Source organism: Cebus imitator, unplaced genomic scaffold (assembly GCF_001604975.1).
Source record: "Cebus imitator isolate Cc_AM_T3 unplaced genomic scaffold, Cebus_imitator-1.0 Scaffold229, whole genome shotgun sequence".
NCBI lineage: Eukaryota > Metazoa > Chordata > Mammalia > Primates > Cebidae > Cebus > Cebus imitator.
Genome location: NW_016107544.1, coordinates 2,268,060 through 2,280,520, shown reverse-complemented (window position 1 = coordinate 2,280,520; position 12,461 = coordinate 2,268,060). Strand labels below are relative to the sequence as shown.

The 12,461-nt window shown below is 47.7% G+C and overlaps 2 protein-coding genes across 9 annotated transcripts in view; one reads left to right on the top strand and one right to left on the bottom strand.

Moving 5' to 3' along the window:
- WIPI1 (WD repeat domain, phosphoinositide interacting 1) overlaps positions 1-10,548 on the top strand; it is a 41,457-nt gene extending 30,909 nt beyond the window's left edge. Inside the window, exons 9-13 of the mRNA XM_017497346.1 lie at positions 773-937; positions 2,007-2,114; positions 3,974-4,092; positions 4,993-5,093; positions 10,013-10,548. Of these exons, the coding sequence (XP_017352835.1) occupies positions 773-937; positions 2,007-2,114; positions 3,974-4,092; positions 4,993-5,093; positions 10,013-10,060 (541 nt within the window). The 3' untranslated portion in view covers positions 10,061-10,548. The remainder of the gene's footprint in view (positions 1-772; positions 938-2,006; positions 2,115-3,973; positions 4,093-4,992; positions 5,094-10,012) is intronic.
- ARSG (arylsulfatase G) overlaps positions 9,698-12,461 on the bottom strand; it is a 154,111-nt gene continuing 151,347 nt past the window's right edge. For all 8 annotated transcript variants that reach the window (XM_017497343.2, XM_017497340.2, XM_037727413.1 and 5 more), the window contains one exon: positions 9,698-11,620. In XM_017497343.2, the coding sequence (XP_017352832.1) occupies positions 11,602-11,620 (19 nt within the window). In that variant the 3' untranslated portion in view covers positions 9,698-11,601. The remainder of the gene's footprint in view (positions 11,621-12,461) is intronic.

The window sequence follows — 12,461 nt, the reverse complement described above, 5'->3', positions numbered from 1 at the left end:
AATGACTCCGAAGCCCTGAGCTGCAGGGTCAGCTTCCCACCAGGACCAATCCTGCAGACAAGCAGCCTCTCAGCAGGCGCCCGCTCCTGGGAACTCACATGGCAGCCCTGGTCCTCAGTGTGTCACCCTCTGTGTGGGGCAGAGCTGGGGGAGTGTCTCTCACCAATGGAACAGTCACCCCCTCTGTCTGGCAGAGGCCTTGGGGTGAAGTTCCATGACTGCTGGCGACCTCCCATGTCCCTATGCATGATCATCATTACGCAGGCTGGGACCTGGGTGACTCCAGGGCTATCTACCATCAAACACCACCCAAAATGTCTTGCCCGGAGGTTTGCTGCCCACTCAGTCTGGCTCAGGATGCCTTCACATTGAGATCTGTCTGTTCTTCCATGAGCCCAGCTCTGTCCCAAGCTTATTTAATGGCACCGGGATATCAAGTCCATCTCACTCTCTACCCTAGTTCTCTTTTGGAAATCTCAGCATCAGACTAATCGTCAGATCCGCCTTCTTTAATAGGGGAAAGTGGTAGCATTGGGAACCTTTTAACAGCTTGACAGTGGCTCTTCTGAAGAACAAACAGGCCCCTGATGCTCTTTAGTTATTGCCAGAATAATAGGTCCTGGATTGTTCTCAGTGGGCAGAACATTATGCTAAGGCACAGTCTCTCCCTGCAGCAGTAAGAGTGCGGCTAATGGCGCTTGGGTGTGGAGTTACTGGGTGTGAGCGGGGCCTACAGCGCAGTCCCATCGTTGCCTGTGCATTGCTCCCCTAGTCGACCAGAAGAGCCTTCGACCTGGAGTGGCTACATGGGAAAGATGTTCATGGCTGCTACCAACTACCTCCCCACCCAGGTGTCAGATATGATGCATCAGGACAGGGCTTTCGCCACCGCACGCTTGAACTTCTCCGGGCAGAGGAACATCTGCACGCTCTCAACGTACGTACAACGCCACCCACTCTAAACAAGACCATGCTTTCATCAGTTTATTTTTCCAAAGCACAAAAATCCCCAAATGTGAAAAGAAAAAAAATAAAAACAAAAAAAAACTTGCCCCAGACCGGGCATGGTGGCTCACGCCTGTAATCCCAGCGCTCTGGAAGGCCGAGGCAGGCGGATCACCTGAGGTCAGGAGTCTGAGACCAGCCTGGCCAACATGGTGAAATCCCATCTCTACTAAAATACAAAAATTAGCCAGGTGTGGTGGTGCGCCCCTGCAGTCCTAGCTACTCGGGCGGCTGAGGCAGGAGAATCGCTTGAACCTAGAAGGTGGAGATTGCAGTGAGCTGAGATCGTGCCACTGCACTCCAGCCTGGGTGACACAGTGAGACTCTGTCTCTAAAAAGAAAAAAACCACTTGCCCCAAAGGAAGGGGCAATGGAATCAAACCTCTGCTTTTCCTATCTGACTTCAATATGGATTCTCAGGGGGCAGCTAGAAGTTGGCATGGGAATTTTAACCTTCTGGTTATAACTACACTGTCCTAAAAAACAATTCTTATTTTTATGGAATTATGTAAAAAGCCTCCAGGTCTGTTTTCTAGGTTCAGACACCTATGGGGCTGACAGATGTTTTAAGAAGTTTAAAGGAGTTTACTCAAAAGTTGAACATTTTTAAAATTTCACAAAACTAACCAGCAAAGACAGTGAGCCAATCATCCATTTCCCCCGCCTCTGTCTCGGTTGAGGGCTGAGACACATCAGAGGGAGACTGCGCCCCATGTCGGGAGCTGATGTGTTTGCTAGCTACAGCTGTTCACAGGGTCGCAGCATCTACGCTCGTTTGCCTCATCCACACTATGACATTCGAAGACAAGAAATAATCCTGAAAGTAGATCCCGAGGCCAGAATGCAAAGGAATAGCCAGAAGCCCAGACCCGATCAGCGGGCTAAGGGTTTGTCAAAGGCAGAATCGAGTGACAGCTAGGGTGAGGGGGACTTCGTCATTGGAAGCGAATCTGTCACCCACATTCGTTGTCATCACAGTTTATGTTTTCCTTGGCCCCTAGGATCCAGAAGTTGCCACGGCTGCTAGTTGCATCATCTGACGGACACCTTTATATCTATAATTTGGATCCTCAGGATGGAGGAGAGTGTGTCTTAATCAAAACCCACAGGTGAAGATACTGCTTTTCAAAAGACAGCCTTTTGAGTGTTGGTTATGTAGAGTTGTCTCTTTGCCAAGAACAACAACAAGCTTCAGTGCCCTTGCTCTGATATGTTCCTCACTGGCAGTCTCAGTGGCAAACCTAGCGGGCACCTGCTCTGCCCTGGGCTCTGTGTCAGGCACCCTTGGCCTGTGGTAATCATCTGGAAAAGTGCCACGATTAATAACACACGAGACGGCCTCCCCCTCGGCCTGTCTTCCTCACGTAGCCCCGAGCTCATAGTGGGTGTTCAGAAATATTTGCTGCCACCAGGCGTGGTGGCTCACACCTGTAATCCCAGCAGTTTGGGAAGCTGAGGCGGGCAGATGGCTTGAGTCCAGGAGTTCAAAACCAGCCTGGGCAACATGGTGAAATGCCATCTCTACCAAAAACAAATAGAAAAATTAGCCGGGTGTGGTGGCACACATATGTAGTCCTAGCTACTCGGGAGGCTAAGGTTGGAGGATCACCTGAGCCTGGAGAGGTGGAAGCTGTAGTGAACCATGATCACACCACTGCACTCCAGCCTGGGCAACAGAGTGAGACCCTTTCTCAAAAAAAAAAAAAAAAAAATTGTTCCCTGCATTGAATTGAAAAGTGCTCTACCAGGCACCTTGACTCATACCTGTAATCCCAATACTTTGGGAGGCCAAGGAGGGAGGATGGCTTGAGCCCAGGAGTTGGAGACCAGCTTGAGCAACATGGTGAAACCCCATCCTTACAAAAAATATATATGTCTAAATTAGCCGGGTGTGGTTGCACCTGCCTTGCAGTCCCAGCTACTCGGGAGGCAGAGGTGGGAGGATCACCTGAGCCCGGGAAGGTCGAGGCTACCGTGAGCTGGGATCACGCTATCACACTGCAGCCCGGGCGATAGAGTGAGACCCTGTCTCAAAAAAGAAAAGAAAAGAAAAAACAAATGAAAAGTGCTCATGCCTTCTGTGAACAAGCACAGACTGAGCTCTCTTGCTGTGGCCAGGGCACAAGCTGCCACTGCCCCTCACCCATGGTCACTCTCCTTGCTCACATGTCCTCACCTGAGTGCACTGGCAAGAGCAGAGGACCAATCTTTGTTTAATCAATATAAGAGAAGGGGGCCATTTTGAAGGTTTGTGACTGCTCCTGGTGGTTTCAGGTCACTTCAGGTCATCCTGGCCCAGCAGCATGTGGGTAGGTCCACAATTTAAACCCACAAAGTTGGTGGGCGGATCACCTGAGGTCGGGAGTTCAAGACCAGCCTGGCCAACATGGTGAAACCCTATCTCTACTAAAAATACAAAAAATTAGCCAGGTGCAGTGGTGGGCGCCTGTAGTCCCAGCTTCTCAGGAGGCTGAGGCAGGAGAATCGCTTGAACCTGGGAGGTGGAGGTTGCACTGAGCCGAGATCATGCTACTACACTCCAGCCTATGTGACAGAGCCAGGCATGGTGGCTCATGCCTGTAATCCCAGCACTTTGGGAGGCTGAGGCAGACAGATCACCTGAGGTCAGGAGTTCGAGACCAGCCTGACCAGCATGGAGAAACCTTGTCTCTACTAAAAATATAAAATTAGCCGGGCATGGTGGTGCATACCTGTAATCCCAGCTACTCGGGAGGCTGAGGCAGGAAAATCACTTGAACCCGGGAGGTAGAGGTTGCAGTGAGCCAAGATTGTGCTATTACACTCCAGCCTGAGCAACAAGAGCGAAACTCCGTCTCAAATAAATAAATAAATAACCAACCAACCAACCCACAGAGCTGAGCCCAAGCTTCCTCATGCTTTTCCTTTGGAAAGTATCCTAGATATATGATGATTTCTTTTTTCTTTCACCCCCTCTTGTCACAAGCAGCTTGTTTGGCTCAGGAACAACAGAAGAGAATAAAGAAAATGACCTCAGACCTTCCTTACCTCAGTCTTACGCAGCAACTGTAGCCAGACCAAGTGCATCTTCAGCCTCTACGGTGCCAGGTGGGTGGAGACGGGGCCAACAGGGGAGCGTCTCCAACAGTGACTCCGCTCTCCTTCTCCCTTCACTGTGACCTGGGGGTGGAGCGCTCTCCTTGACTTTTTCATTTCCTCACAGGTGAGGCCATGGTAATAGTTTCAGACTTGGGACCCTTAACCTAGCAAGGCATCACACAAGATCATCTTTTTCCTAACAAGTGGTGTTAACCCTTTGCCTCTTCAAAAATTCCAATGAGGCTGGGCACAGTGGCTCATGCCTGTAATCCCAGCACTTAGGGAGACTGAGGCAGGCTGATCACTTGAAGTCAGGAGTTTGAGAACAGGCTGGCCAACATGGTGAAACCCCGTCTCTACTTAAAAAAAAAAAAAAAAGGAAAGAAAAAAATAGCTAGGCATGTTGCAACACACCTGTAATCCCAGTACTCAGGAGGCTAAGGTAGGAGAATAGCTTGAACCAGGGAGGCGGAGATTACAGTGAGCTGAGATCACACCACTGCACTCCAGCCTGGATGACAGAGTGAGACTCTGTCTCAGAAAATAAAAATAAAAACTAAACTAAAAATTCCAACGAGCCTGTAGTCCCAGCCACTTGGGAAGCTGAGGCAGGAGGATCCTTTAAGCCCAGGAGTTCGAGACCAGCCTGGGCAACATAATGAGACCCTCCCCACCAAAAAAAGAAATTCAAAGAGGTGGGATGTTTTGGGCATCCAAAGTGGAAAAGCCGGTCAAGTTTAAAGATGGCAGGTGTGAGGATTGTGACTTGTCCTAGGCACAGTCCCTCCAGGGGAAAAACAGACAGCCTCCCTGCTTCCTCTGCCCCTTTATATGAGTCCCCTGCCCTGCCAGGTCATGGCATAAAAGCAGATCCCAGGGCTTGTTTCATGTCTCTTTCTTGGTTTCCAGGTTACTCCGAGGACGGCGGGGCGCTGCGAGGAGAAGTTATTCCTGAACATGAGTTTGCGACGGGACCAGTGTGTCTTGATGATGAGAATGAATTCCCTCCTGTGAGCATTAGGAACCCGTAACCGGGTGGTTCAGTCTGTGTGATGAGAAGGAAACGCTAGCCTCATACGAGAGGCGGAGTCCCTTTCCCTGTTTTCTAGTCTGTAACAACTAATCCTCTGCTCTAGTATTCAGAAAACCGTAAGATGTTTGTTGTACTGTGTGCTTCAAATCCTGCAGACTAGCCTTTAGGTGCCAAGCTAAACCCTGACAGCATTAGAGTCACTGAATACTAATCCAGGGACTCTTGGTGGCCTCCCTCCAGCCAGAGGCCTGGGATTACTTCCTTTGCTTCTGTAGCACTGTCTTTGCTGCCTGGTAGGTAGGAACATGTGCCTTGTGTAACACTTATTTTCCTGAGGCTCCTATGGATGCTTTTGCAGAATGCTGCCTTCCTTGTGCTGGAGGGGATGGTTTCAGAGGGCTGGGCTGTGTGTTCAGGACTCTGAGCTGAGCTGCTGCACTCTGTGGGCGAGCTTGACCCTCACTTACCTGCAGCTCTGGCTGGGCAGACCTGCGCCTCTCCAGCAGCCGCAGACACTCATTAAGAAACAACTGGCCGGGGGGCCGGGCACCCTGGTTCACACCTGTAATCCTAGCACTTTGAGAGGCCGAGGCAGGCAGATTATGAGGTCAGGAGTTCGAGAACAGCCTGGCCAATATGGAAACCCCCATCTCCACTAAAAATACAAAAATTGGCCAGGTGTGGTGGCACGTGCCTATAGTACTATGGTCCCAGCTACTTGGGAGGCTGAGGTAGAAGAATTGATTGAATCTAGGAGGTGGAGGTTGCAGTGAGCCAAGATCATGCCACTGCACTCCACCTTGGGCAACATGAGCGAAATTCTGTCTCAAAAAAAAAAAAAAGAAAAGGAAAGAAAGAAAGACAACTGGCTGGGCGCAGTGGCTCATGCCTGTAATCCCAGCACTTTGGGAGGCCAAGGCTGGAGGATTGCTTGAGCCCAGGCAGGAGTTAGATACCAGCCTGGACAACATGGCAAAACCCCATCTCCACCAAGAAAAGAAAAAAAGCAAGTTAGCTGGCATGGTGGCGTGTGTTTGTAGTCCCAGCTACTCAGGAGGCTGAAATGGTAGGAACACCTGAGCCTGGGAGGCCGAGGCTACAGTGAACTATAATCGTGCCACTGCACTCCAGCCTGGGTGAAAGAATGAGACCCTATCTCAAAAAGAAAAGAAAAGAAAAGAAAAGAAAAACAATTGTGTGCTCTGTGAAAGGTGGGAGGTGCAGGGCAGGAGATTACCTGAGCACCTTTAGCTGAGTTTCCCAGCAACATGCTCAGGCTGTTCTCACAGTTAGGACCTTTGGGGCTGGCTGGGTGCTGGGCGTGGCTTCTTCCAGCACCTGCAACTAAAAAGATTCTCTCCTGGGTGGCTGCCAGGGCTTCCTTAACTTCTAATTCTCCAAGCTCCCATCTGAACGAACATACAGACTGCCCTTGGGAGCTTCCGTCAGAAAGCATCCCTGATAGTCAACCTGAAATCATTTCAAGATAGAAGTAGTGATTTGTTTTGTTTTGTTTTTGAGATGGAGTCTTGCTCTGTCACCCAGGCTGGAGTGCAGTGGTATGATCTCAGCTCACTGCAACCTCCACCTCCTGGGTTCAAGCGATTGCCCTGCCTCAGCCTCCAGAGTAACTGGGACTATAGGCGTGCACCACCACAACCAACTAATATTTTGTATTTTTAGTAGAGACGGATTTTCACCATGTTGGTCATGCTGGTCTCGAACTCCTGACCTCAAATGATCCACCTGCCTTGGCCTCCTGTAATCACAGCAGGCCTCCTGTAATCTCAGCCTGCTGGGATTACAGGCATGAGCCACCACGCCTAGCTGGAAGTAGTGTTTGGGCCAAGACGTGAAGCTTCAACTCCTACAGCCAGAGAGGAGTCGCCATTTGGGCACTGAAGCAATGCCCATGAGGCTTAGTTATGGAAATATCTCCTGATCACTGTTTTGTGTCAGTTAAGATTCCAATTGTAAAAGGATGGAATGCAGGTCTTGCTTCTTTCTCCCACAGATCTATGGAACCATCTAGTGAGCACATTTGGCTTAGGAAACAAAGCTGCCGCGGGGGCCCTGCACAGAGGGAGGTGTTTGTGATTTCCCACATTGGCTCTGTGGATCGTTGCTTTTACATTTCTGGCTTTCAATAGGCAGGTCATCAGAGACATGGCCGGCAAGTGAAGTTTCTATTGTAGTGGCAGAGAGCAGTTGTTCTTAAAAATACTAATTATAGGCTGGGTGCGGTGGCTCACGCCTGTAATCCCAGCACTTTGGAAGGCCAAGGCAGGATCATGAGATCAGGAGATCGAGACCATTCTGGCTGATGTGGTGAAACCCCGTCTCTACTAAAAATACAAAAAATCAGTCGGGCTTGGTGGTACGCGCCAGTAGTCCCAGCTACTCGGGAGGCTGAGACAGGAGAATCGCTTGAACCTGGGAGGCAGAGATTACAGTGAGCCAAGATTGTGCCACTGCACTCCAGCCTGGGCAACAGAGCGAGACTCCATCACAAAAAATATAATAATTATATATATATATATATATATATACACACACACACACACACACACACACTAATTATAAACTTCAAAACATCTGTTGGCATGCTTCCTAACTATTAACCAGTTGTTTTGCCTTTGGGTTCTCATGGCCCCAGCTGGCCTTAAAGGGATTTTTTTCTGTACCCTCAAAAGGCAGTGGTTATTTACTTGAAGTTGAGTCTTCCAGGAACCAGGGCACTCTAGGTCAGACACTGTGGGGACAAATGTGACTATTCTACTCCGTCAGGGTTTAGAGCATCCAGACACTCACTAGGTTCCGTTTCACAAACTTTGGTAAAAGTCTGTGACTACTATAAAAGATTATTAGATTCTTAATTGTAATCACAGCAAACCCTGCAACCTCTTATATTTACAGAATGGGGGCACTTTGGATATTGGCAGTTAGGAGGTAGTCCCTTGCCAAAGAAAACCTGTATAAAACAATAGGTACCTTGTGCAGATCATCTGTTTGGGGTAAAAAGGAAAAGGGGAGGTGCTTAATTGAAGAACTAGTGTGAAAGTTTGCCCTGAGGCCTGTGTGCCCATGCGGTGCCAGGAAGCTGGGCATCAGACAGTTGTTTATTATCCCTCCTATGGACCAAATGAGTGAAAGCTGGCTGAAACTGCATGAGGAATTCTTATTTATACACAAGAAATACTTCCTGCCAGTGAGTGGTCACCAAAAAAGGTCCCTTAGATCCTCGTGAGTGTTGGGCAGCCACTGTGTGCAGGGCTGGGTGTCATGGCAGCCACCAACCCCAAAGCCTGCCCTCCAGCCTCAGGTAGATGGTAGCAGGCAGGCTTCTCCATCTCACCACGTAAGGACCAGAGGCAGGTGTGCTCCTACGGTGCTCTGTCAACATGGACCATCTCAGTCATGCTTGAATTGACAGAAATGTTCAATGAGGGATACTGGAGAACTTCCTCTTTGTGTCTTTACTCTGAATTGTCATGCCACTGCCTTAAGAATGTAGGCCAGGTCAGGCACGGTGGCTCACGCCTGTAATCCCAGCACTTTAGGAGGCTGAGGCAGGCGGATCACGAGGTCAGGAGTTTGAGATCAGCCTGGCCAACATGGTGAAACTCCATCTCTACTAAAGATACAAAAAATTGGCAGGGCATGGTGGTATGCACCTGTAATCCCAGGTACTCGGGAAGCTGAGGCAGGAGAATCGTTGTCATCACTAGTGATCTTTTTAGAACATACACTGACATTTCCCTGCATAGGTTCACGCTTGCCTTCTTGGGATTTACTTTTGCTCTGAGAGCAATGAAAGAAAAGAGACCTGATCATTTCTGGTACCTTAGAAAGCTGTTACATTCAGAAGGATGAGAAGCTTTTGTTTCAGGAACAAGCCAACCTGTACAAGTCTGTGTATTTTGTGAGACTAGTCCCAATCTTGTGAGCAAGAGTAAGAAAATAAGGCCCCAGGGTATAAACTGAGTTTTTCGGGGTTTTTTTAGACAGAGTCTCACTCTGTCCCTCAGGCTGGAATGTGTTGGCACAATCTCTGCTCACTGCAACCTCCACCTCCCAGCTTCAAGTGATTCTCCGGTCTTAGCTTCCCAAGTAGCTGGGATTGCAGGCATGCCACCATGCCCAGCTAATTTTTGTATTTTTAGTAGAGACATGGTTTCACTATGTTGGCCAGGCTGATCTCAAACTCCTGACCTCAGGTGATCTGCCGACTTCAGCCTCCTAAAGTGCTGTGATTACACGCATGAGCTTGACCTTTTTTTTTTTTTTTTTTTTTNTTTTTGAGGTGGAGCCTCACTCTGTCTCCAGCCTGGAGTACAGTGACATGATCTCAGCTCACTGCAACCTCCACCTCCCAGGTTCCAGGTTCAAGCAATTCTCCTCCCTCAGCCTCCTAAGTATCTGGGACCATAGGCTTGCACTGCCATGCCTGGCTAATTTTTGTATTTTTAGTAGTAGATGGGGTTTCACCATGTTGGCCAGGATGGTCTCTATCTCTTGACCTCGCGTTCCGCCTGTCTTGGCCTCCCAAAGTGCTGGGATTACAGGCATGAGCCACCATGCCCAGCCTAAACTGACTTTTTAATAGTGATCGAGCAGTCCATGTTTACAAGTAAGATGAGCCTTTAAAAAATTTATACATATAAATATACACACACATTTTTATACAGTCAGTATTTTCTAGAACTGTGTCATACTTGTCTAAACCTAAAGAAGCTGCGTGAGTGTTCTGTGGCCATGAGCGAGGTCAGACAGAAAAACTTGGCTGTGCCCAGCCTCCCCCCTGCCCACCTGACATGGGCACAGACCTGTTGATAATGCACCTGCCTACCAGCCTCTTTCTGAGAAGGTAAGGCCATTCTGTTTTGATTTTGGTAGATAATCTTGTGCCGTGGAAATCAGAAGGGCAAAACGAAGCAGTCATGATGAGAAGCACACCTCAGAAATCAGGACATCCCCTATCAGGTGGTTTTGGAGAAAACAAGGAAGGTGGAAGAATGGAGTGCAATTGTGTGAGCAGAAAGGGGGGCAGGAATCCCGGTGCTACACTGCTTAAACCACAGGACGTGGTTAACTCCTCACCAAGCTTCCCGCAACCCTGGTTGCCAGTGGGCATGGGAGACATTGTACACACGTTATGCTATTTAAAATATGTTCCAACCATAGTATAAAGCTGATTAACCATATTGGTATATAACCGGAATTTTATATTAAAAGGGGCCTCCTTTTTAAATATATGCCGTGTAAAAAAATGTACTTATAGGAACATATCTTTGAATTGTATTTCCTGTATACTACATACTTAGAGAGACTATTTTAGCCAGGCAAAGTCTTTATTTTGCTGTGACTGGAATAAATCATTTATTACTTGGGAGTCCCATTTTGGACACTAATAATAAAATCATGGCAATGCATTTTTGAGGTTTTTACATTTTATTTTACTTCCTTGTGGTTTTAGGGGTCAGGAAGAACTCTTTAACATCTTTTAAATGCAATAATTTCACCCTTAGGAGAGGAAGCAGATCAGGCCACAGACTTATCCATGGACTCGTCTGCTCTGAGATCTAGAAAAAGACCTAACTTTGTCTGGTCTGAATCTGTGCTCTTCAAGTCATTGTTTGCTAGAAATCTAAGATCTCAGGCTCCACTTGAGACCTACTAAGACAGAATCTGGATTCTTATAAGATCCCAGGTGATTTGTTTGCATATTAAAGATGGAAACCAGTGAGTACACTGGTTTGCAGAAGGATAAAAAAATAGAGAAGCTCTGTCCCAGATACTAATTAGAATGGATTCATGCCAAAACGACCAGAGAAACAAGGAAACTGAAATGTATTGAATATCTGCTCTATGTCAGGTAACACACCAGGCATTTTCACATATGCCTTTATTTAACTCTCGAAATGAACTTGTAAGTTAGGTTAAATAATTGCCCAAGTTCAAAAGCTGGAGCTGGCACCTGGGCCTGACTCCAAAGCCTGTGTGCTTCCCATTAGGGTACACTCCCTGCTCAGAGCCAGTGCGGCTCAGCTGCTCTCTCAGGCTGGCGTGGAGGAGGGACACGATACTGAAGGGATACGTAAGGTGGCACATGCAAAACTAAATTCCAAGACGAAACTAAAGTGTGTGTTTGTAAAGAGGGTAAAAATGGGAAGCAAACTTGCCTGTCGAGCTTCCAGATATTCCTCCTTATGGAATGAAAATTGGTCTGTTACGTGGCTTGGCAGCGGCAGGCAATATGGTAGGGATTACAGCAGGGCGTTACTGAAGGGTCTTGAGTGTAATCTGCTTTGGAGATGTTGTCATTGGCAATGTCTTGAAGGACGTCTGCAAGAACCTTTCTGATCTCGGGCAGCACAGCCTGGTACTCTGCACCACCTCTTTCTAGAGGCACAGCTTCCGCGATATCATCTTCCAGGTTGAAAATAAGAGGAAACTTATGCTGCAGCTCAGGCCCGGTGCTCCCATCACATGCTCTGGCTCCACCTAGAGAGGGGATGACAAACACCTCACTAACTCTGACAGTTACCCTATATTGTAAAGATGAGAGCTGCGGGTGTATACATTAATTCAAACGTACCAGATAACCAAATGTTCCAATGATGGCTCTCTCTGTCAAAGAAATTACCTGGAGAATCTATTTGCCCCTTCCAATGATGATCCTGTGGTCCAAAATGTTTTGTTTTCATTTCTGTTTCTGTTTTTGTTTTTTGAGCCAGGATCTGGCTCTGTTGCCCAGGCTTGAGTATAGTAGCATGATGCTAGCTCACTGCAGCCTCAACCTTTTTGAGCTCAAGCAATCCTCCCACCTCAGCCTCCCAAGTAGCTGAGGCTACAGGCATGCACCACCATGCCCAGCATTTTTTTTTTTTACGGGGTTTCACCATGTTGACCAGGATGGTCTCGATCTCTTGACCTCGTGATCCCCCCCTCTCCCACACCCCAAAAATGCGGGGTTTATCAGCAGGAACCACTGCGCCCAAGGTAAAATGATTTGGAACTTCTCCTTGGGCTTGCCTTCAGAGCCAGTAGAATACTCATTCAAGTATCTATATTGACACAAAATCAGGATGTAATTTTTTAAACTGTTTTTAACCTCTGCCCTTTAGGAGTAAATTTGATTTTTTTGAAAATCGATTTCTTGAATACCAATTGGTGAATCAAGTGGAAAGGCAGGTAAGCAATTTCACTTTGGGTTGAAGATGACAGTCTTACATGTATTCAAATCTGGCTATGAAAGCCATCCAAAAGAGGAAGTACAAAAATGTTTGGAAAGATAGCAGCTTCCCTGGCTCTTCATGATTCCAATGACTTTTTTTTTTTTTTT